The 20853-nt window shown below is 41.7% G+C and overlaps 2 protein-coding genes across 2 annotated transcripts; both read right to left on the bottom strand.

The window, feature by feature from the left end:
* Positions 1–1887: 1887 nt before the first annotated feature.
* LOC111961824 (deoxycytidine kinase-like) lies at positions 1888–13897 on the bottom strand. Its single transcript, XM_023984387.3, is given in 8 exon segments — positions 1888–2237; positions 2882–2952; positions 2955–2977; positions 4840–4955; positions 5171–5318; positions 9433–9626; positions 13124–13239; positions 13648–13897. Coding segments are annotated over 8 exon segments (786 nt in total). The 5' UTR covers positions 13739–13897; the 3' UTR covers positions 1888–2210.
* A 2029-nt stretch (positions 13898–15926) lies between these two features.
* LOC111961823 (MOB kinase activator 1B) lies at positions 15927–19898 on the bottom strand. The gene is made up of 6 exons (XM_023984385.2): positions 19785–19898; positions 18296–18462; positions 17390–17483; positions 17173–17306; positions 16878–17041; positions 15927–16483 (listed from the first exon to the last, which is right to left on the bottom strand). Exons 1-6 carry the CDS (start codon positions 19796–19798, stop codon positions 16406–16408), a joined length of 651 nt encoding a protein of 216 aa, XP_023840153.1. The 5' UTR covers positions 19799–19898; the 3' UTR covers positions 15927–16405.
* Between the last annotated feature and the right edge of the window lie 955 nt (positions 19899–20853).

Below are 20853 nucleotides of genomic sequence, written 5' to 3'. Positions count from 1 at the left end.
ACCTGTCCTCGTTATTGTCTCCACCCCCTCCAGGTGTCGCTTGTTTTCCCCAGTGTATTTATCCCTGTGTTTCCTGTCTCTCTGGGCCAGTGTATTTATCCCTGTGTTTCCTGTCTCTCTGTGCCAGTTCGTCTTGCATGTTTCCAAGCCAACCAGCATTTTTCCCGTTCTCCTGCTTTTTGCATTCTCCTTTTTCTAGTCCTCCCGGTTTTGACCCTTGCCTGTTTCTGGACTTTGTACCCTCCTGCCTGACCATTCTGCCTGCCTTGACCACGAGCCTGTCTGCCACTTTGTACCTCCTGGACTCTGATCTGGTTTTGACCTTTTTGCCTGTCCTTGACCATTCTCTTGCCTACCCCTTTGGATTAATAAATATTGTAAGACTCCAACCATCTGCCTCTTGTGTGTGCATTTGGGTCTCGCCTTGTGCCTTGATACTAAATGCCTACTCTGTGCTCGCTTTGAGGCAAGCAACACCGAACCATGCATGAGAGCACCTGCTGTTTCTGGACAACCATGTGATCTTGCTCTCCGTAGCAGATGTGAGAAGGACTTTAAACAGGTTAACCTTCACAAGGTTGCGAGGCCAGACCAGGATGTGTACTCAGAGGATGCGCTTACGAGCTGGCAAGTGTCTTCACTGACATTTTAAACCTTTCCCTGACCCAGTCTGTAACACCTACATGTTTCAAGCAGACTACCATAGTCCCTGTGCCCAAGAATACCAAAAACCTGTCTAAATGACTATTGCCCAGGAGCACTCACATTTGTAGAGTTCAACACCATAGTGTCCTCCAAGCTCATCACTAAGCTCAGGACCTTGGGATTGAACACCTGGACTTCCTGACAGGCCGCCCGCAGGTGGTGAGGGCAACAACACATCTGCCACGCTGACTCTCAACACGGGGGCCCCTCAGGCCTGAGTGCTTAGTTCCCTCCTGTACTACCTGTTCACCCACGATTGCCTGTCCGCGCACGACATTAATACCATCATTACCTTTGCTGACGACACAACAGTTCACCGAAGACGATGAGACAGCCTATAGGGAGTAAGTTAGTGATCTGGCAGTGTGGTGCCAGAACAACAACCTCTCCCTCAACGTCAGCATGACAAAGGAGCTAATTGTGGAATATAGGAAACTGAGGCCGAATACATCCCATCCACATCGCCCTTAGATCCTCAAAAAGTTATATAGTTGCACCATTGAGAGCATCTTGACTGGCTGCATCACCGCTTGGTGCATTTAATCATTTCCTCTCTGCATTGTTGTAAAGTAAATCAATAAGCTTTTTACTGTTGTTTACGAAGCATGTGACAAATAAAATTTGATTTTAGAAAAGTGATGTTGAAAGAGGGGTCTCAAAGGAGCATAGGAGGTTTAAAGGGTTGTGAGTCTCAGTCACCAGATCTCAACCCAATTGAACACTTATGGGAGATTCTGGAGCAGCACCTGAGACAGCGTTTTCCACCACCATCAACAAAACACCAAATTATGGAATTTCTTGTTGCAGAATTGTGTCACATTCCTCCAATACAGTTCCAGACACTTGTAGAATCTATGCCAAGGCGCATTGAAGCTGCTCTGGCGGCTCGTGGTCCAACACCCTAAGACGCTTTCTGTTGGTGTTTATTTTATTTTGGCAGTTACCTGTATATTTCATGCACATGAAAGGTTTATCTTACAAGTACACATTTTCACCTGTGACAACCTATTTCATTTTGTAGATTATAGGCAGTTTGCTGAGCTTACTCTGACCCTCCATACCAGGTAGTTGAGTATAGCTCCATCTTCTGGGCATATGCTATGCACAGCACTTCAGGTAGGGTTTGCAGGGACCTAGGGCCACAGGGAATTTTTGTTTCCACAAGAATCACACAAAACATCCTTAGGTTCCCTCATACTGGCAGGCCTATTTTATTTTAGGTTTTCATTAAACCGTCCAAATGATTACCAATGATGAAATACATATCAATGTTTTCTCCCCTTCTCATTCATATTGCTTAAATAACAACACCACACGCCATGAAAGTGAAACCAAGCTATACAAAATCATTATAGTACCCATGCAGTGCGAAACATTTAAAATTCTGTAAAAATAATATATACAAATAATCAAAATCATTCATTACAAAAAAGCGTGTCAGGTTCCACATGTCTCCTCACATCTGGCTCCCCTTCAGTGCAGGATGTGATGTCATCAGCTAATGTTTACAAGGTACTGAGAAACTCTTTGACCTGGATGAAAAGCACATAACAAGCTGTTAGCACACAATGAATATGGATTAGCGTCAATGTAATTTGTGTGTCAGGTCAGTCTAAGCATTTGATGTGGACACAATATGGAGCAAAGCTTGGACGTGCGAGAGGATGACAGTACTACAACTGGACAGGAAGTGCAGGAACAATTTACCTCAATGTGTGTGTGTGTGTTTTACTAATGGCTTTTTTGATATCAGTTGTAGCATCTGTGTTAACCCTCAACATGAAACGGCTACATTAGCAGCTCCTCAGGCCTCATTTCCATTTAAATTAAAACGTTGAGGTGTTTGTGCTGTGTGGTGTGTGTGTGTGTGTGTGTGTGTGTGTGTGTGTGTGGTGTGTGTGTGTGTGTGTGTGTGTGTGTGTGTTGTGTGTGGTGTGTGTGTGGGTGCTGGGTGTGGGTTGTGGGTGCGTATCTTTATCAAACATCCCTCTACTAATAATTTGACAGTAGTCAGTGTAACAGGATGTTTTCTTCACTACTGCCTCCAAACAGCATGTTTCCTTAACAAAATAGCAGCTAAATATAGTCACATCTAGCTACTTCTGAAAAACACACTGCTACATTAAAAAACATTTACCCAATTTCCATGAAAAAACAAATGGGCTGTATTCTTTACCTTTTCCACCCATGTCCGCACCCTTGACCTTGTCAACTCTTGGAAATCTTCGTTAACATCTAGCGTCAGAATGGCACGTTATTCAAATACTTATAACTTCCATGCTGTGTGGTCAGGGCCAAGAGGGAAACAGGACATATGGTAGTGACAACAACGCCAAGACACACACACACACACACACACACACACCACACACACACACACACACACACACCACACACACACACACACACACACACACACACCACACACACACACACACCACACACACACACACACACACACACCACACACACACACACACAGCTTATGCAATAAACTACATCTTTTTTACTCAGGTCAGGCTTCTTAATGGTTGTTTCCTTGTTATTTAAAGGTTATTTCCTTTAAAGCCTGGATCTGCAGTTGCTTTTCACAACAGAAGCTGCTTGTGTTGAGAGAGAAAAAATAGAGTTTGATGGAAAAACAGGGGTTTGGCCCAGCCCTACTCTATTTCTTCACTCTCACAACAAAAGCAGTGGCGCAGCTTCTGTTGTGAAAAGCAACTGCGGATCCCAGCCCTGATCTGCAGTTTCTTTTCCCCACAGAAGCCGCCCCACTGCTTGTGTTGTGAGAGATACATTTTCTTTGTTTGAACGAAAACATGTGGGTTTTGTCCAGCCATAGCCACTGGACTGGGCTTGGGGAAAGGTGCGTTTTTGCGCTAAATCCCGCACACTCTAATGACCTTCATTGTCCCTCATATCCCCAAGCCAGCCCAGCGGCTATGGCTGGGCCAATTCCAATGCTTTTGTTCAAACTCTATTTTTTCTCCCTCACAACCCAAGCAGTGGGGAGGCTTCTGTTGTAAAAAGCAACTGAGGGTTTAAGCAGAAATGACTTTGTAAGGGAAGACATCCATCTTTGTAAGGAAATTCAAAGCTCACAATAGACCTTAGAAACAAGCCTGTTTCCTGTCTCATCCACCTTAATCTTGTTCCCAGACTTCCACCCAAATGCATGAAGTCTGGTGGACCAACACATCAAACTTGGCCTTCGTTAGCCAATACAGGGAGATTAATTGGTTTTATCTACCAGCCAATCATGTCCCACAACACCTTCCCCCTAACCCTCCCCCGTATACTCGTGTGATTCCCTCAAATTAAATGATGACTGTCACGCCCTGACCATAGAGAGACATTTTTTCTCTATGGTGAAGTGGGTCAGGGCGTGACTGGGGGTGATCTAGTTTATTTATTTCTATGTGGTGTCTAAGTTTAGTTTTTCTATGTTGGTGATTTTGTATGATTCCCAATTAGAGGCAGCTGGCTATCGTTGTCTCTAATTGGGGATCATATTTAAGTAGCATTTTTTCCACCTGTGTTTTATGGGANTTTTGTATGATTCCCAATTAGAGGCAGCTGGCTATCGTTGTCTCTAATTGGGGATCATATTTAAGTAGCATTTTTTCCACCTGTGTTTTATGGGATATTGTTTTGAATTAGTGCACGTAGCATCTCTGTAGTCACGGTTCGTTGTTAGTTTATTGTTTATTTGTTTTTGTCTTTGCTAAGTTTCACTTTATTTAATAAATTATGTGGAACTCAACATCCGCTGCGCCTTGGTCCGATATTTATTTGAACGTGACAATGACATATACTTTACTCACTAGATCACTCCCATAGAATTTTATGGTCACTCCCACTAAGGCCAACTTTGAGTGGTTGATATCCCAGCCTTACATGTGATGTGCGCAATAACCTGGATACGAGGTTACATCCATCTATAAAATGTAAAAGTTTAAGCATTTTATTTAATGCTCCGACACACACATGCGCAGACACACGTCCCTGCCTCAACCCACTCCCTTCCGTAACACTCCCTTCCTCCCTCACAATACCAACACTCCCTTCCTCCAATACCATCAACACTCCCTCCCTTACAATACCACCAACACTCCCTCCCTCCCTTCCTCTCACCACATGGTTTTGTGCTGCAGCCAGCTCTCGTGTTTGAAGTGAAGTTTCTCCAGGTACTCCAGTGGAATGCCCTGCTCCTCCTCTCTGCCTCTCCGATGCAGCCTCTCCATGCATCTCTACACACACACAAAGACCAGTGTAATTACATTGTTACCACACAGGTATAAGTGTACCTTAATTTAATGTTTTTTTCTTTCTTTTTAGCATGAGGTGTATACCAGTACGTAAAGAAAACAATAGGCTACACTATATAATCGACTACAATGTAATTTAAATGTTTTGTACGGTATGTTCCTGATGAACATGTAGTGAGGTCAAATTAATTGCTGACCTCTGGTGCGGCTCGGAGGTAGATGATGCCATCCAGCTCGATGTGTTTTCCAAACTGTTTATGGAGCCAGCCGTGCCAGTCCTGGTAGATGGACCACTCTGTCTCGTTCAGACACTCACTCTCATACAGGTTTGCCGCAAAGATGTACCTGGAAACAGACCCAACAACAACAAAGATGTACCTGATGTCCCGTAGAGCATGGCGCTTGCAATGTCAGGGTTGTGTGTTCGATTCCCACGGGGGACCAGTATGAAAAAGGTCAAATGTATGCACTCAGTAATGTAAGTTTCTCTGGATAAGAGCGTCTGCTAAATGACTGAAATGTTAAAATGACTGAAATGAAACCGACAACAACAAATCTGTTCCTGGACACAGACACAACAACAACAAATCTGTTTCTGGACACAGACACAACAACAACAGAGCTGTTCCTGGACACAGACACAACACAGCTGTTCCTGGACACAGACACAACAACAACCAAATCGTTCTGACACAGACACAACAACAACAATCTGTTTCTGACACAAACAAACACAACAAATCTGTTCTCACAAACAACAACAACAAAGCTGTCCTGACACAACCTACAACATACAAAGCAATCGGTCTGACACAACACCAACAAATACTGTCCTGGACACAGACCAACAACAACCCAATCTGTTTCTGCACACAGAACATACAACAAGCACTGTCCGGACCACGACACAACAACAACAATGTTCCGACACAGCACAACAACAACAAACGTTTTCGGACACACGACACAACAACACAATTCTGCACAAAACATCTGGACACAGAACCAACAACAACATACTTTCTGCAGCAACAAGAACACACAACAAAAGCTGTCCTGACACAGACACAACGAAACAACAAATCATTCTGACACAACACAACAACACAAAAGCTTATTACTCTGGACACGAACACACACAACAACCAAACTGTCCTGACACAACACAACTTAACACAAGCTTTCCTGACACAGACCACACAACAAATCAGTTCTGCTACAAACAACGAACAACAAAGTATGTCCGGACCACAGACACAACAACAAAGACTGTTGGACAGACACACAACAACAAAAGATTCCTACAACAGAACACAACAAAAAATGTTCCTCGACCACAACACAACACAAAAATGACTGGAAACAACACACCAACAACAAAACAGATAGAGTGTGTCTAAACATTAGAGAACTATTCCTTGAAAAACTCTAAACCCTATCCTTGGTATCATATCTTAGACCCTATCCTTGGTATCATATCTTAGACCCTATCCTTAATCATATCTTAGACCCTATCCTTGGCATCATATCTTAGACCCTATCCTGGTACTAATCTTAGACCTTATTCCTTGATCATATCTTAGACCCTATCCTTGTATCATATCTTAGACCCTATCCTGGCATATACTCGTCTCTTAGACCCTATCTTTCCTTGGTATATTTACTTATATATCTTACAGACCCCTATCCTTGGTATCATATCTTAGACCCTATCCTGGTATCATATCTTAGACCCTATCCTGATCAATCAGTCCATCTGATCAATCTTAACCCTATCCTTGTATCAATATCTTAGACCATCCTTGATCAATCTTAACCTATCCTGCCACATATCTTAGAGCCTATCCTTGTATCATAATCTTAGACCCTATCCTTGGCATCATATCTTAGACCCTATCTTGGTAATCATATCTTAGACCCTATCCTTGTATCATATCTTAGACCCTATCCTTGCGATCACATTCACGACCTATCCTTGATCAATCTAGTACCTATCCTTATCATCATCTTGACCCCGGCATCATATCTTAGACCCATCCTTGCATCATATCTTAGACCCTATTTGACACTTACCATCTTGTATCATATCTTAGACCCTATCCTTGGTATCATATCTTAGACCCTATCGCTTGTATTTTTTTTTTTTGTTTTTATTCTTTTTATTGTTTTTTTTTTTTCTTTTCTTTTCTTGTTTTTTTTCTTTTCTTCTATAGAGTTCTTTTTTTTCACCATCGTCTGCCCTCTGGACACGACAATCTCCCCAGGCACGCCGGCACTATCTTAGACCCCTATCCTTGATCCATATCTTAACCCTATCCTTGATCATATCTTGACCCTAATCCTTGAATCATATCTGTAGACCCTTATCCTCGTATCATATCTAGACCCTATCCTGATCATATCTTAGACTATCCTGATCATATCTTAGACCCTATCCTTGGTCATATCTTAACCCTATCCTTGTATCATATCTAGACCCTATCCTTGTAATCATATCTTAGACCCTATCCTTGGCATTCATATCTTAACCTATCCTATCATCTTTAGACCCTATCCTATCATTATTAGACCCTATCCTTGGTATCATATCTTAGACCCTATCCTGTATCTACTATCTTTATCGACCCATCCTTATCTATCCCTATACTTGACCGCCTGCATATCTTAGACCCTCATACCCCGAGATCCTTGATATCTCTATCAGACTATCTACTTCCTGGTACTTCTACCTGGCTATCTGTATCATATCTTAGACCCTATCCTTCGTAGTATCATATCTTAGACCTATCCTTGGTATCATATCTTAGACCCTATCCTTGGTATCATATCTTAGACCCATCCTTGATCATATCTTACAGACCTATCCTTGGTATCATATCTTAGACCCTATCCTTGATCAATCGTACCCCTTGTCAATCTTGACCCTATCCTTGGATCATACTTAGACCCTATCCTTGATCATTCTTGTAGACCCTTGCTATCATATCTTAACCCTATCCTAATCATACTTAACCCTATCCTTGGTATCATATCTTAGACCCTATCCCTTGTTCATATCTTAACCCTATCCTTGGTATCATATACCCTAGATCCCTATCCCTGATCATATCTTAGACCCTATCCTTGGTATCATATCTTAGACCCTATCCTTGGCATCATATCTTAGACCCTATCCTTGTTCATATCTTAGACCCTATCCTTGTATCATATCTTAGACCCTATCCTTGGTATCAATCTTAGACCTATCCTTGGATACATATCTAATAACCCTATCCTGGTATCATATCTTAGACCCTATCCTTGGTCATCATCACCCTATCCTTGTATCATATCTTAGACCCATCCTTGGTATCATCCATCTATCTTAACCCTATCCTTGGTATCATATCTAACCCTATCCTTGGATCATATCTTAGACCCTATCCTTGATCCATATCTAGCCCATCCTTGGTATCATATCTTAGACCCTATCCTTGGCATCTATCTTAGACCCTTCCTTTTCATATTAGACCCTATCCTTGGCATCAATATCTTAACCCTATCCTTGGTTCATATCTTAGACCCTATCCTTGGTCATCATATCTTAGACCCTATCCTTGGTATCATATCTAGACCCTATCCTTGGTATCATATCTTAGACCCTATCTCTTTCATCATCTTAGTATCCTATCCTTGGTATCATATCTTAGACCCTATCCTTGGTTCATATCTTAGACCCTATCCTTCACTCATATCTGTAACCCATCCTGGTATCATATCTTAGACCCTATCCTTGATCATATCTTACCCTATCCTTGTATCATATCTTAGACCCTATCCTTGTATCAATCTTACCCATCTGTATCATATCTTAACCTATCCTTGGCATCATATCTTGACCCTATCCTTGGTATCATATCTTAGACCCATCCTGGCATCATATCTATAGACCCTATCCTTGGTATCATATCTTAGACCCTATCCTTGGTCATATCTTAGACCCTATCCTTGGTATCATATCTTAGACCCTATCCTTGGTATTATCTTAACCCTATCTATGTGACTTCCTTATCAATCGACCCTATCCTTGGTATCATATCTTAGACCCTATCCTTTCTATCATATCTTGACCCTATCCTTGGTGATATATCTATCTATCCTCTAGTCCTTGGCATCATATCAGACCCCTATCCTGTGATATATCTAGAACCATTCCTTTATCTATTACTATAGACCTCTTCCTGTATCAAGATCTTAGACGCCTATCCTTTCCATGAAGATTCGAATATCCAACCACAATCGCCTTTTCATTACTTAGACCCTATCCTTGGCATCATATCTTAGACCCTATCCTTGGTATCATATCTTAGACCCTATCCTTGGTATCATATCTTAGACCCTATCCTTGGCATCCAATCAAAGACGACATGTAACGTTACCAAGTTTGACTCTCCTGGTGAGATGTCCTGTTCATTCATACCTGTCACTGTAGACGGAGCGCTCGAAGAACTGCACTGGGTTCTCTGCCTCTCTGAGCTTCCCATGGGTGGATTTCATCTGGGCGCGGACCCTGCTCATGCAAGCGTAGGTCTGGAAGGTGTAGGCCCATCTCTCTGGCTTCTCATACATCATCTGCAGCACGTTACCACCACTCTTCTGGGACACGGTCAGCTCCTGGGGACAAAGAGGAGAAGGTGGGTTTAATACTGAGGCTAAGAGAGATACAGTACCATTAAATGTACTGTATACCCTTGCACATCAAAGAATACCAACCACAGAAATACCACAGCAATACAGTTATAATCAAAGAGTTATCACAGATATATTGTATTGTGTGTGTGTATATTCTGCAGTATCGCGATGTAGGCTAACCACTACTGAGTGAACAGAGAGTGGTGCCAGGCTCTCTGTGTATGTGTGTGTGTGTGTGTGTGTGTTTATCACAGGAGGTTGGTGGCACCTTAATTCGGGAGGACGGGCTCGTGGTAATGGCTGAAGCGGAATAAGTGGAAGGGTATCAAATACATTAAACAAACGGTTTCCATGTGTTGAATCCATTCCATTTGCATCGTTCCAGCCATTATTAAGAGCCATCCTACCCTCAGCAGCCTCTATTGGTGTGTATGTGTGTGTGTGGTTAGTTAGGTGGTCCAATCTGACCACAGGTTACGGAATGTGTTTCCAGTTCGGCATGGGTGTGGTCAGTGTTAGAAATTAAGTAGCAATTTCCAGTGGTGGAAAAAGTACCCAATTGTCATACTTCAGTAAAAGTAAAGATACCTTAATAGAAAATGACTTAAGTAAAAGAGAAAGTCACCCAGTAAAATACTACTTTAGTAAAAGTCTAAAAGTAATTGGTTTTAAATATAGTTAAGTATCAAAATTCTATGTAATTGCTCAAATATTATACTTTAAAGTATAAGTAAAAGTATAAATAATTTCAAATTCCTTATATTAAACAAGCCAGATGGCACCATTTTTTTATTTATTTACGGATAGGCAGTGGCACACTCCAACATAATTTACAAACGAAGCATGTGTGTTTAGCGAGTCCGCCAGATCAGAGGCAGTAGGGATGACCAGGGATGTTCTCTTGATAAGTGCATGAATTTGAAAAAAATTATGTCCTGCTAATAAGCATTCAAAATGCAACGAGTACTTTTGGGTGTCAGGGAAAATGTATGTAGTAAAAAGTACATCATTTTAATTAGGAATGTTGTAAAGTAAAAGTTGTCAAAAATATAAATAGTAAAGTAAAGTACAGATACTCAAAAAAACTACTTCAGTAGTACTTTAAAGTATTTTTACATAAGTACTTTGCACCACTCGCATTTCTCAATGAAAACATCCAAAGGTAGCCTGTCTGATTCTAATGGTGGGCGGGAGAGTGTTGGGGATGGGCATAGTACTTATTCACCATGTGGTGTAACAATAATGTCAGAACACCTCTTGATATTACAGTGGACAAAACCAGCTGACTATGTAGATTGAGGAATTGAAATAGTAGGACAGACATATTTGACATGATTGAACTGAAGATTGTGGTGTGGTGATGTATGTTGGGTGGGACAGCCAGGGTGTAGTGGTGGTCAGTAGTGGTGCCCTGCCCCGTCGCCATACTCAGCTGTTCAGGGTGGGGGCCATCTTTTCCCCTGGGTGTCTATTCTAACAGACACTGACCAGTGCAAAGTGGGACAGATGGCAGCTGCTGTATTATTCTAAACACAGCACATACTGTACACACACACTAGACTAGGACAGTATACTGTATGTACCGTATACAGGGGGATTTAGAATACCGAACACCGCCATTTCCTTGTTGCTAAAACTCAAATAGTTTGCCTAATTTCAGTTTATGTGACAAAATAAGATAGTATAGTGTAGAGGAATCATTGTACCATCCAAACCGCTGTGAAATATATTTTCAATAACCAATAATATTGTTGTTTCAGCTGTTTGAAGCTGGTGTACAAACCAGAAAGTAAAAGATACAAAAACAAAACTTAAGAATGGGGAGTATAGAAATAGCGCACATATAGAACAGATCTACCGCTTCATAGACTTGCTTTCAAGTGGAATAATAGATCTATAACTCACATTTCTATGTGAATTTGGTCAGGTTGCCCCAAAAAGTTACATACTGCCACTTTAACTATCTACGATGTGCCAAATAAATTATCTCCAGCTCAGGAATCCAGCTATGCATTTGGTTTGCTAACTTGCTAGATATGTGGCTAGCTTGCAAGATCACGTTTCTAGGTTACAGCAGAAAATCTGCCCACGGTAAATAAATACATTTGGAAAGAAATAGCGGCCCTTGTATGCACTGCCGGTAATACGGTATACTCCGGTATGATACAGGAACGGTATGAAGGTATTAACATCTCGATACCCCCAACCCAAAAACACACACTCAGTCTCAATGCACAGTCATACTCAGATGTCTCCCTTGAGATATCTTAGGGCAGGCATGACACAGAGCTGTCTATCATGCCACAGAACTATCACACACAGAAAAATATGTATCTACACAACATTTACATTTTAAATATCCCGTACACCAGGGGTAGGCAACCCTGGTTCTGGAGTGACGCAGGCACTTAATTTTTGTATTTAACTGACAAGGAAGACCAGAACTGTTGAATTTACTGTTGAACTATTGAATTATTAAAATGATCAATGAGCCCAGTTGGTCAGGTGTGGTGCCTAGTTAGAACAATACCCTGCATTACCTGTGGCACTCCGGGAACAGGTTTGCTTACCCTTGCCGTACACCCTGACTAGATCCTTTTTAGCAGCTGTCCCATTATGACAACATTCAGGGTTCCTCTCTGACTGGTTTCATCAGTTCATTCCTCCAGGGATTGTTATCTAGGTTACGTTCAAAATGGCACCCTATTCCCTAAATAGTACACTACTTACACGACTACAGCACTATGGGCCCTGGTCAAAAGTAGAGCACTACATAGGGAATAGGGTGCCATTTGGGACGTAATCCTAATCTAATTTCTGATCAATTCTTGGTGTTAGCAACTGGATAGAACTTTAAACCACTAGGGAGGGAGCGGATAACTAACACCCTCTTCCACTTATCTATCATTCAGAAATATTCAGCCCTGATCCAGACATGTATGCATGAGCCATGTAAGAAGTGGCCAATCTTAGCATCTGAAGTTGAACTCTTTGCATGGGTTAGTATTGTAACGACCCTGGGTTTATAAGCGCGGAAATCGAAACTGCCGTTCAAAAATGCTTTTGCGGCACAGTCGATAGCGCGCCGGACCTCGGGCTCAAAGGTCGAGACCTGCTCCCTGCCTGTTTCATTACACTGGTGTCAGAAGTGATCGGACAGTGCGTGTGCTTGGCCGGTGAGCGCGTTCCTGTAAGACGTAGAGTCGCAAGCTAGCGCGAGGATGCGCTCTTTGAAAGGAGGGAGTAGTGTAACGACCCTGGGTTTATAAGCGCGGAAATCGACGCTGCCGTTCGAGCATGCTTTTGCGGCACAGTCGATAGCGCGCCGGACCTCGGGCTCGAAGGTCGAGGGTTCGAGACCTGTTTCATTACTGCCTGTTTCATTACAGTATGTATACCGTCTCTGTGTGTGTTCATTAATCACAGGTCAATCTCATTTGAGGGATGGGTGAAAGTTCGGTCAGATAAGCATACTGTACCTCAAACTCGCTGTGTTGTGTTTGTACATCGCACCACCTGGCGATGGGTTCGGGCACTACTTCCCAGTCTTTGCTCTGCTCTTCCAGAAGGCGCACGAATGTAGATTTGCCCGCCGCTGCGGAAATGATACTGAAGTCAGTTTCCATTTCCACAATACCCCCGACTGCTATACAATTTCAAGTTCAACCATATCTATTTACAATCTTTACAATCTATTTACAATCTTTAAAGACATTTCAGTTGAAAATAACTACAGTATTGTGACTACATCTCTCACTAGAATAACACGGAAGCCCTGGTGCGTGACATTAAACACATTGGCATAGTCATTTTATCCTTTACTTATCCTGCGCATCAGCTAGCTAACGTTACATTATTTAATTTAATCAACAACGCTAGCTACAAGGCACGCTCTATAGTTAAACGTTTTAGTTACGAGCTAGCTAGGGACAGTATAGCAATTGTATTACTTTTAGCACTCCTACATTAAAGTTGGTGACCATTTTAAACTAGCGTTACTTACCAATGTTGCCTTCTATTGAAATTCGTTTTGTCTTGTCCATAGTGTCGTTTAAGAGACTAGGACCTGCTCTCTTCGGCGGCGTGGGAGACATTTTCTTTTTTAGATATTTGGTCTATTTTTCTTGAACTCGAACGTTTCGTTACAGCTGTCTGGACTGTAGTATCTTCAATTCAGATGCAATTGGTTCAGAAGGCGCGTTGTGGCGTTATGTTTGAAACTTTGGCGGCAACAGCTCTTAGTCACACTGTAAGCAGCCTGTCATGGGAGTTCTCTAAAGTTTGTGGTAGGAGGGATATAGCCCCACCTACTATTTTACTGTTTGTTGCGCCACTGGTTATAACGACCCTATTCAACGGATATGATTTGATCAACACGAGCCATACACTACATGATACTATAGGTCTTCTTTCTTCTGCAGAGAAGTGAGACTGAAGACAATCGGTTTAGGCTACTTTATTTCCCCAAAAATTTAGACAAAGATAATCTGGTCAAAGAACACCTTTATTTCCATCATAAACAGCATTCAGTATTGTACAGTTCAGTAACTTTCATCACCCTTAGGCAATTCATATTTACAACTCAGTCATCAGAAGATTGCATGTGATGAACAAGCATTTTCTTGTTCTCAGAGAAGCATGGCAGATGGCTTTGTTACTTTACCACCTTCTGATCAACACAATCATGTTAATTTTCTAAAGCTATGTCAAAATAACACATTGAAATAAGTAAGAAGGAAATATGACATGGTGTAAAAGAAGGAAAGAAACAACCTCTAAAAGAGACCCAATAACATTCTTTAATATAGACTTACAACTATCAGTCCATGCCAGCTACCAAAATATGATATCAAAGCAAAATCCTGTCCTTATTGTTGTATTTACAGTATGGATTTCATAGCAGAAGTTATTTGCATCTCCATATCAAATCTTCCTGAAAAGATAGTATAAAATGGCATTTAAACATTCCATTGTACTCATGTCTTACTGCATACTATAGTAGTAGGTCTATAGTGAAGTCCTATAACAGCAACGTGTCTCAGTACCAATATCTACCACTTTAAAACACCACTACCTCTGAATAACACACAGAAAGAAAAGCATTTGCTCCCATCTGTATGAATGGAAAATAGTAAATTGTTTATACTTTGAAGAGTGGCATGACCATTATTGCATAGTAAACATTTTCATTTTGGATTCCATCCCTCTGCAGCACGGCAATACATTACTCAACAGAACTTACAAAAGGCATAGGAAATCACACTATTGAAAGAAGCATACGCTGATAGCACTGAATGTGCTGTTATAGTTTACTACGTGGCTCATCACTTTAGTAACATTATATGGGAAGATAATGCAACAGAGCCTAAATGACGTAGTTCAGTAGTTTCTAAAAGATAAGACAGCATATTTGCCGTAAAGGAAAAACATTCAGGCAAAGAGGTCAGGAAACTGTTCAAAGTGCTTCATGGCTGGTTAGACAAAGGGCAAGGGAGCACCCCATCTTTGTTTATAAAAGTACAGTAAGTATGGTAGCCTGAGTACCAGTCTGTTTGTGCTATCATGCCAACTCTCGGTCACTGATTGGCATGCCGAACCTGTTTGACTTGACAATGACAGCAATGGAGAAGGCAAGAGCACAAACAGATCTGGGACCAGGCTATAACTACAGTGCTCTTGGCCTCAAAGACAATATTTTACTTGTATACTGTATGTGGCCCATCAAATACAGCTTTTGCCATTACTGGTATTGTAACAGTTTAAACTACTGTAGTCGTATCTAGACCTGACTTGAAAACAGACAACAAAAATGACCATATATTGAGGCAAATTAAAACATGGACCCAAACCTCAGATTTAAATTTCTCCATTCATATTAAAGCTGCTCTTTTATAGTTACATAAAGTAACACTTTAATGGGAATCTCAGAGAAAGCCAGTGAGGGCAAATGTTCCCTTTGTAGCCACCAGTATGTTGTGCACTTCTTTTGTTGTTCTGTGGGAGAGTGAGTGTGAACTAGCCTCGTACTACCATCCTGAACTCGCAAGCTTACATAAATATGTTTGCCTTCACTGACATATTTATGTACGCTCACAAGATGAGGATGGTAGTACGAGGCTAAGCATGAACCATAAATCAGGCACTTCGAAATATCAACTCTGTTTGATGGATTATACCAACTCTGTTTAGTTTATCAATGGATGTTTGATGGGTTTTATATCAACTCTTGTTTGGCGAGTTATGTGAAGTCTATTTGGGTTTTGGTTAGCCCACAATCCATTTAATCCAGTCATCTCATTATACCAAGACTAGGCAATGGGGTCATTTCTTCAACCTAATGTAAGGAGTTTTGTTGCAGTTATCACCAATGTGACCAATATACTCAAATATTTGTACAATAGTTATGTAGTCCTTTATTTCTTACATAGCCTCTATGTTTTGTAGAAGCATCTGATATATATACACCAAATAGAGGAAGCTAATAAATACCAGTGATTTCAGTTTTGGTGATCGGTCCAAATTAATGCAACCATAATGAGCACATACCAGCTCACACAGTAGTATAGTACTCCCTCATAGTCTAACCCCTTTGTCTATGACAGTGTAAGACTCTTCCTTACTTACCTGGCTTTCTTGAGAACATTTCCCCAAAGTTAGCGTATGCTGTATACATATAGCCAGTGCAGGGCAGGGTAGAAGGGACATCTGTGCAAAAATAATAGTAGAATACCATAGAGTTAAAATAATAAGTCAGTCTGGGTTTATCTGTCCTTGGTGGTCAGTTTATCAATCAGCTCCTGAAGTGGCACCAGCTCTTTCCTGTCAATCAAGTTAAACTCCTGAAAGAGACAGAGAGGAAAACCTGGATTAAAGCAGGCGATTGCTACAGATTGGTGATAGATACATTGTAGATTGTAAAGCACTTTGAACATCTGGAAAAGCGCTACATAAACCCAATCAAGTGTTACCATCTTTATGTCTCAGTCATACCGTAAAAAGGGTCATTGCCTCTAGTTCTTGGCCGCATACACTGAGGATAGCCTGGCTGCCACTGAGTCATCATCAAATGAGCTAGCTAAAGCAGATATAAAAAGACTGGGAACCAGGTATATCCATCTAACTTTTAAACGTAGCCTTGCCAGAACTACACCATTACCAATAAGGGGTAGGCCTACAGCTGAAATAATAGCCTTGGGAACCAGACTACATTGATAGTGGGCTCCGGTCCAATACCTGAACAAAGAAGATGAAGTGTTTGAAGGAGGTGTTGAGGTGGGCCTCCTCCTGTAGCTGCATCACAGAGTCAAAGTGTTGGTGGTAGATGTGGGCGTAGACCCTGAACAGGCGTTTCAGGATGGTCTTGGCCACAGACATAAAGTTCCGCCTGAACGGGACACCTTGAGGGCAAAGGTACAAAGTATACAGATTTATCAGGGTATAAAACAACTAAAGATAGATGACGGTGTCGCTTCACTGGAAATGCAATATGTAGACATGGTTATGGCAAAACATGGACATGAACTCCTACCTATCTTAGACGGAAAGAGTGTCTCATCATCGAGCTGGTCCTGCACCCAGGTCATTAAGTAATCAATGTACTTGGGAGCTGAGCATTTGATCGGCTTCTTGATGTTGGTACCATCTGCCCAATGATACTCATATCTACACAAAAAAAGTTACATGAATGGCAATGTATCATTATGACATAGGCAGAAAGGCAAGCAAGTCCACACCCCCACACTTACTTAGGCCCAGCAGACATGACAGGACAGCTCTCTTCAGTGCAGAAGTCTGTTATGGTGCCATAAAGCATGTTGATCTGGTTGAAGAAATCTACAGCTGTGGACGTAAAGAAATAACAAGGCATCATGAGGGGCATGTGAGCTGAGCTCCAGAGCATTTATATCCTCCAGACAACATTCATATAGAAGAAAATAAAAGTTATAGTGTGGGATCTCAGATCTAATTAGTGTGTTGGCAGACATAGGGGACACAATAGCCCTCTCACACAATCATTCAGCCCTCCAGAGTCACCTCTCCCGATAAGCAGACTACTGGAAATTAAATCTTGCTCAGTGCCCCTGATTAGCTTGAGACGCCCATGCATCCCTCTCTCAAAGACACATGACCTACTATGCACATTGAAGTCAGTAGAAGAGCAAAGCTCTGAAAGTTCTACCTGTCAAACCATCATCACCTACTATACTGAGACATGAGAAATAACAAATTGGACGTCCTTTTTCACAGACAGCTCTGGCTTAGTGAGGTTTGCGTAGCCTGGTTCTCTATTTGCTAATCTCACAGCAGAAACCCAGACAGCTTGTCCGCTGAATGACTGGGTTAGGTCATCAGTGTGTGCCAGAGGAAGTGAGACATCCGCTGAACGAGTCATCCGTCTTGGTGGAAAACCAGAGACAGCAAAGAAAGCACCGACAGGGGTGGACAATCATCTCTGTTTAACATTCAATGTAGTTTTTGGTCAGGAGTTTATGCTAAAATCCTTCCCAGATACAAGGCCCAATTCTTCACTGGAAATTAACTCCTCAGCCTTGCAGACTGCTATTGAAACTGAGTAGACACTTAGAAGGGGATCAAGATTTGACACTATGTTAGTGGTGTTAAGGGGATAGAGAAGTGGATGTGTTCCTTACTGTTAACTGCCACCCACTCGTTCAAGTCTTCCCCATCGGGTAGCATGACAGCCATGCGCAAGTTCCCACTGCCCAGTGTCGCCTCGGCATGTTTCAGCAGCTCATACTGATGAGATCCCTCCGGGATGTTCTTCTTGGGCTTGAAGGTCTTGGATGACCGATTGCCACTGTGGGAGAAATTAGATTGGAAAGACAATGAAATGGATCAAGTGTGTGTGTTTCTAGTTATAAATGTCACATGCACAGTGTAATGCCTTTCTTGCTAGCTCTAACCCCAACAATGCAGTAGTCAATAACAATGTAATACTAAAACTAACATAAGGTAGAACAAAAATATATAACACAATATATAAAAAATAAGAACACAATATAGTAAGCAAGCATTCTATATACAGGGTCAGTTCCAATACCATATTTACAATGTGCAGGGATACTGAATCGACAGAGGTAGACATATTTAGGGGTAAGGTGATTAGGCATCAGGATATGATAAACAGAGTAGAAGCAGCGTATATGATGTTTGTATGTGAGTGGGTTTGCATGTGTGTAAAGTCAGTATAAATGTATGTGCATATTATGTATGTATGAGCAAATGGTTGAGTTAGTGTTTGTATGTGTGTTGGTGTGTCAGTGTGCAGCCCTGTGAGTGTTCATAGAGACTGCAAAATAAGAATAAAATACAAGGTTCAACTCAAATAGTCCGTGTAGCCATTTTGTTAGCTATTTGTGTGTGTCAGGCAGGGAGATAAAGGAAGTGAAGTAGGGAGTGATACAGTAGGCTACTAATTTCTTTAAAATAAAGAAATTGTTATATAATAGAAGAGCATATAATATTTTGTTCAACAAAAGCTGACCTCACACACCCTCTGAAAAAATTGCAACGGCCAAAGTACTCTCTTTGATAGTCAGCTAACGTTAACAATTTGGTTAAAAATGTAACTCGTGTTTGACAACAAAAAAAATAGCACTCTGATTGCAAAACGTATCTTTTCAGTCATAGCAAAGTAGATAAGCTGCGTAGCTAGCTAACAACTAAGGCCCATTTGCTTGCATGTACTGTATGCAACGTTAGTTCGCTGGCTACCGTGATGATGCCACACATTTGCTAATTATTTAGAGAGAGATAGTCATAGCAAATTCAGCCAACTTGATAGCAATAGATAATAATATCTAGCTATTTGTTATAACGTTAGCTAGCTAGCTGAACTAGTTAGAAATCGTGGCATTTAACAGTACAATTCAGCGTTCGGCTACAGACCTAGCTAAGTAGATAGTTAACGTTAACTACCTATCTATCTATCTATCCAACTAACTAACGTTACTGTACACTCCACATACACTCAGCTAGCTAGCATTTCCATGTTGTGGCTAAACTTAGCCTAGCTATATGTGTTAGCCAGCCGTGAAAATGTTATAGGCTTATGTTAATACGTTAGCTTGAAAAGGCATGCACATTGAACAAAATAATACGTGGGAGACGAATACTCACAATAGAAAGCTCATGTTTCTCTTCTTTATAACGTTAAAGTAGAGAGAGTGAAGTCAAAACAAATGCTTCCAGTGCAATGTCAGGCTTGTCAAACTGGTCCAAATTACGGACTGTTTAAGCGGACCCTGAACTAAAACTTCGTCCTACGACTAAAATGTAGCTTTGCATCAGCGAGCTCTGCAACATCTAGCTACCTAGCCAAGATATAAAGTCGACCGCCCAAAACGTTTGCTTATCTGGATGACTGACTAGCATTACTATGAGATCTGGTAAACTGCACAGCACATTTGTTTACAGCAAACTTCAACGATCCTTACTTGGAAATTAATTCTCGCGATAGAATCCCATTCACGTTTTCATAGTACTCTACTGTCATCAGCAGAGAGCAGTGTGGAATCGTTTTTCTCTGGACATGATGGCGCCAACAGACACAGTTGCCCTGTTTCTTGCCATATACTTTGCAGTATTTCATTTTTCATGTGTTATTTCTTTTTTTGTACTTTTTACCCTCAATTGGTAGTTACAGTCTTGTCCCATCACTGCAACTCCTGTACAGACTCAGAAGAAGCAAAGGTCGAGAGCCATGCATCCTCCGAAACACAACCCTGGCAAGCCACACTGCTTCTAGATACACTGCTCACTTAACCCAGAAGCCAGCAGCACCAATGTGTTGGAGGAAACAAGACCGAAGTCATCATGCCCGACCCGCCACAAGGAGTCACTAGCGCGATGGGACAAGGACATCCCGGCCGGCCAGACCCTCCCCTAACCCGGACGACGCTTGGCCAATTGTGCACCGCCTCATAGGGTCTCCTGGTCGCGAACCCGGGTCTGTAGTGACGTCTCAAGCACTGCGATGCATTGCCTTAGACTGCTCCGCCACTCGGGAGGCGTTACAATTGTTTTTTGTTCTAGACTTATTCTAGACTTTTTTCTGTCATCGACATGAGGACCTTTTGAATGTTGCGTGCACGCACCAGTCGGATCAACCAATCTGCGCTTCGCAGCCGTTCTGAAACCAAGAAATCCTGGGCTCCCTCATCTGGTTAAGAGAAGCCGGATATATTGT

The sequence above is a fragment of the Salvelinus sp. IW2-2015 genome, linkage group LG4q.1:29, assembly GCF_002910315.2.
Source record: "Salvelinus sp. IW2-2015 linkage group LG4q.1:29, ASM291031v2, whole genome shotgun sequence".
In the NCBI taxonomy this organism is placed as follows: Eukaryota; Metazoa; Chordata; class Actinopteri; order Salmoniformes; family Salmonidae; genus Salvelinus; species Salvelinus sp. IW2-2015.
This window is presented reverse-complemented; position numbering and strand designations above follow the sequence as displayed.

Coding starts and splice junctions, on each gene's coding strand:
- LOC111961823 (XM_023984385.2), bottom strand. Junction 17,307..17,389: donor GTCATGTCTGCTGGGCCTAA/GTAAGTGTGGGG, acceptor TTTTTTGTGTAG/ATATGAGTATCATTGGGCAG. Junction 16,484..16,877: donor ACTTCATCTTCTTTGTTCAG/GTATTGGACCGG, acceptor TGTCTCTTTCAG/GAGTTTAACTTGATTGACAG.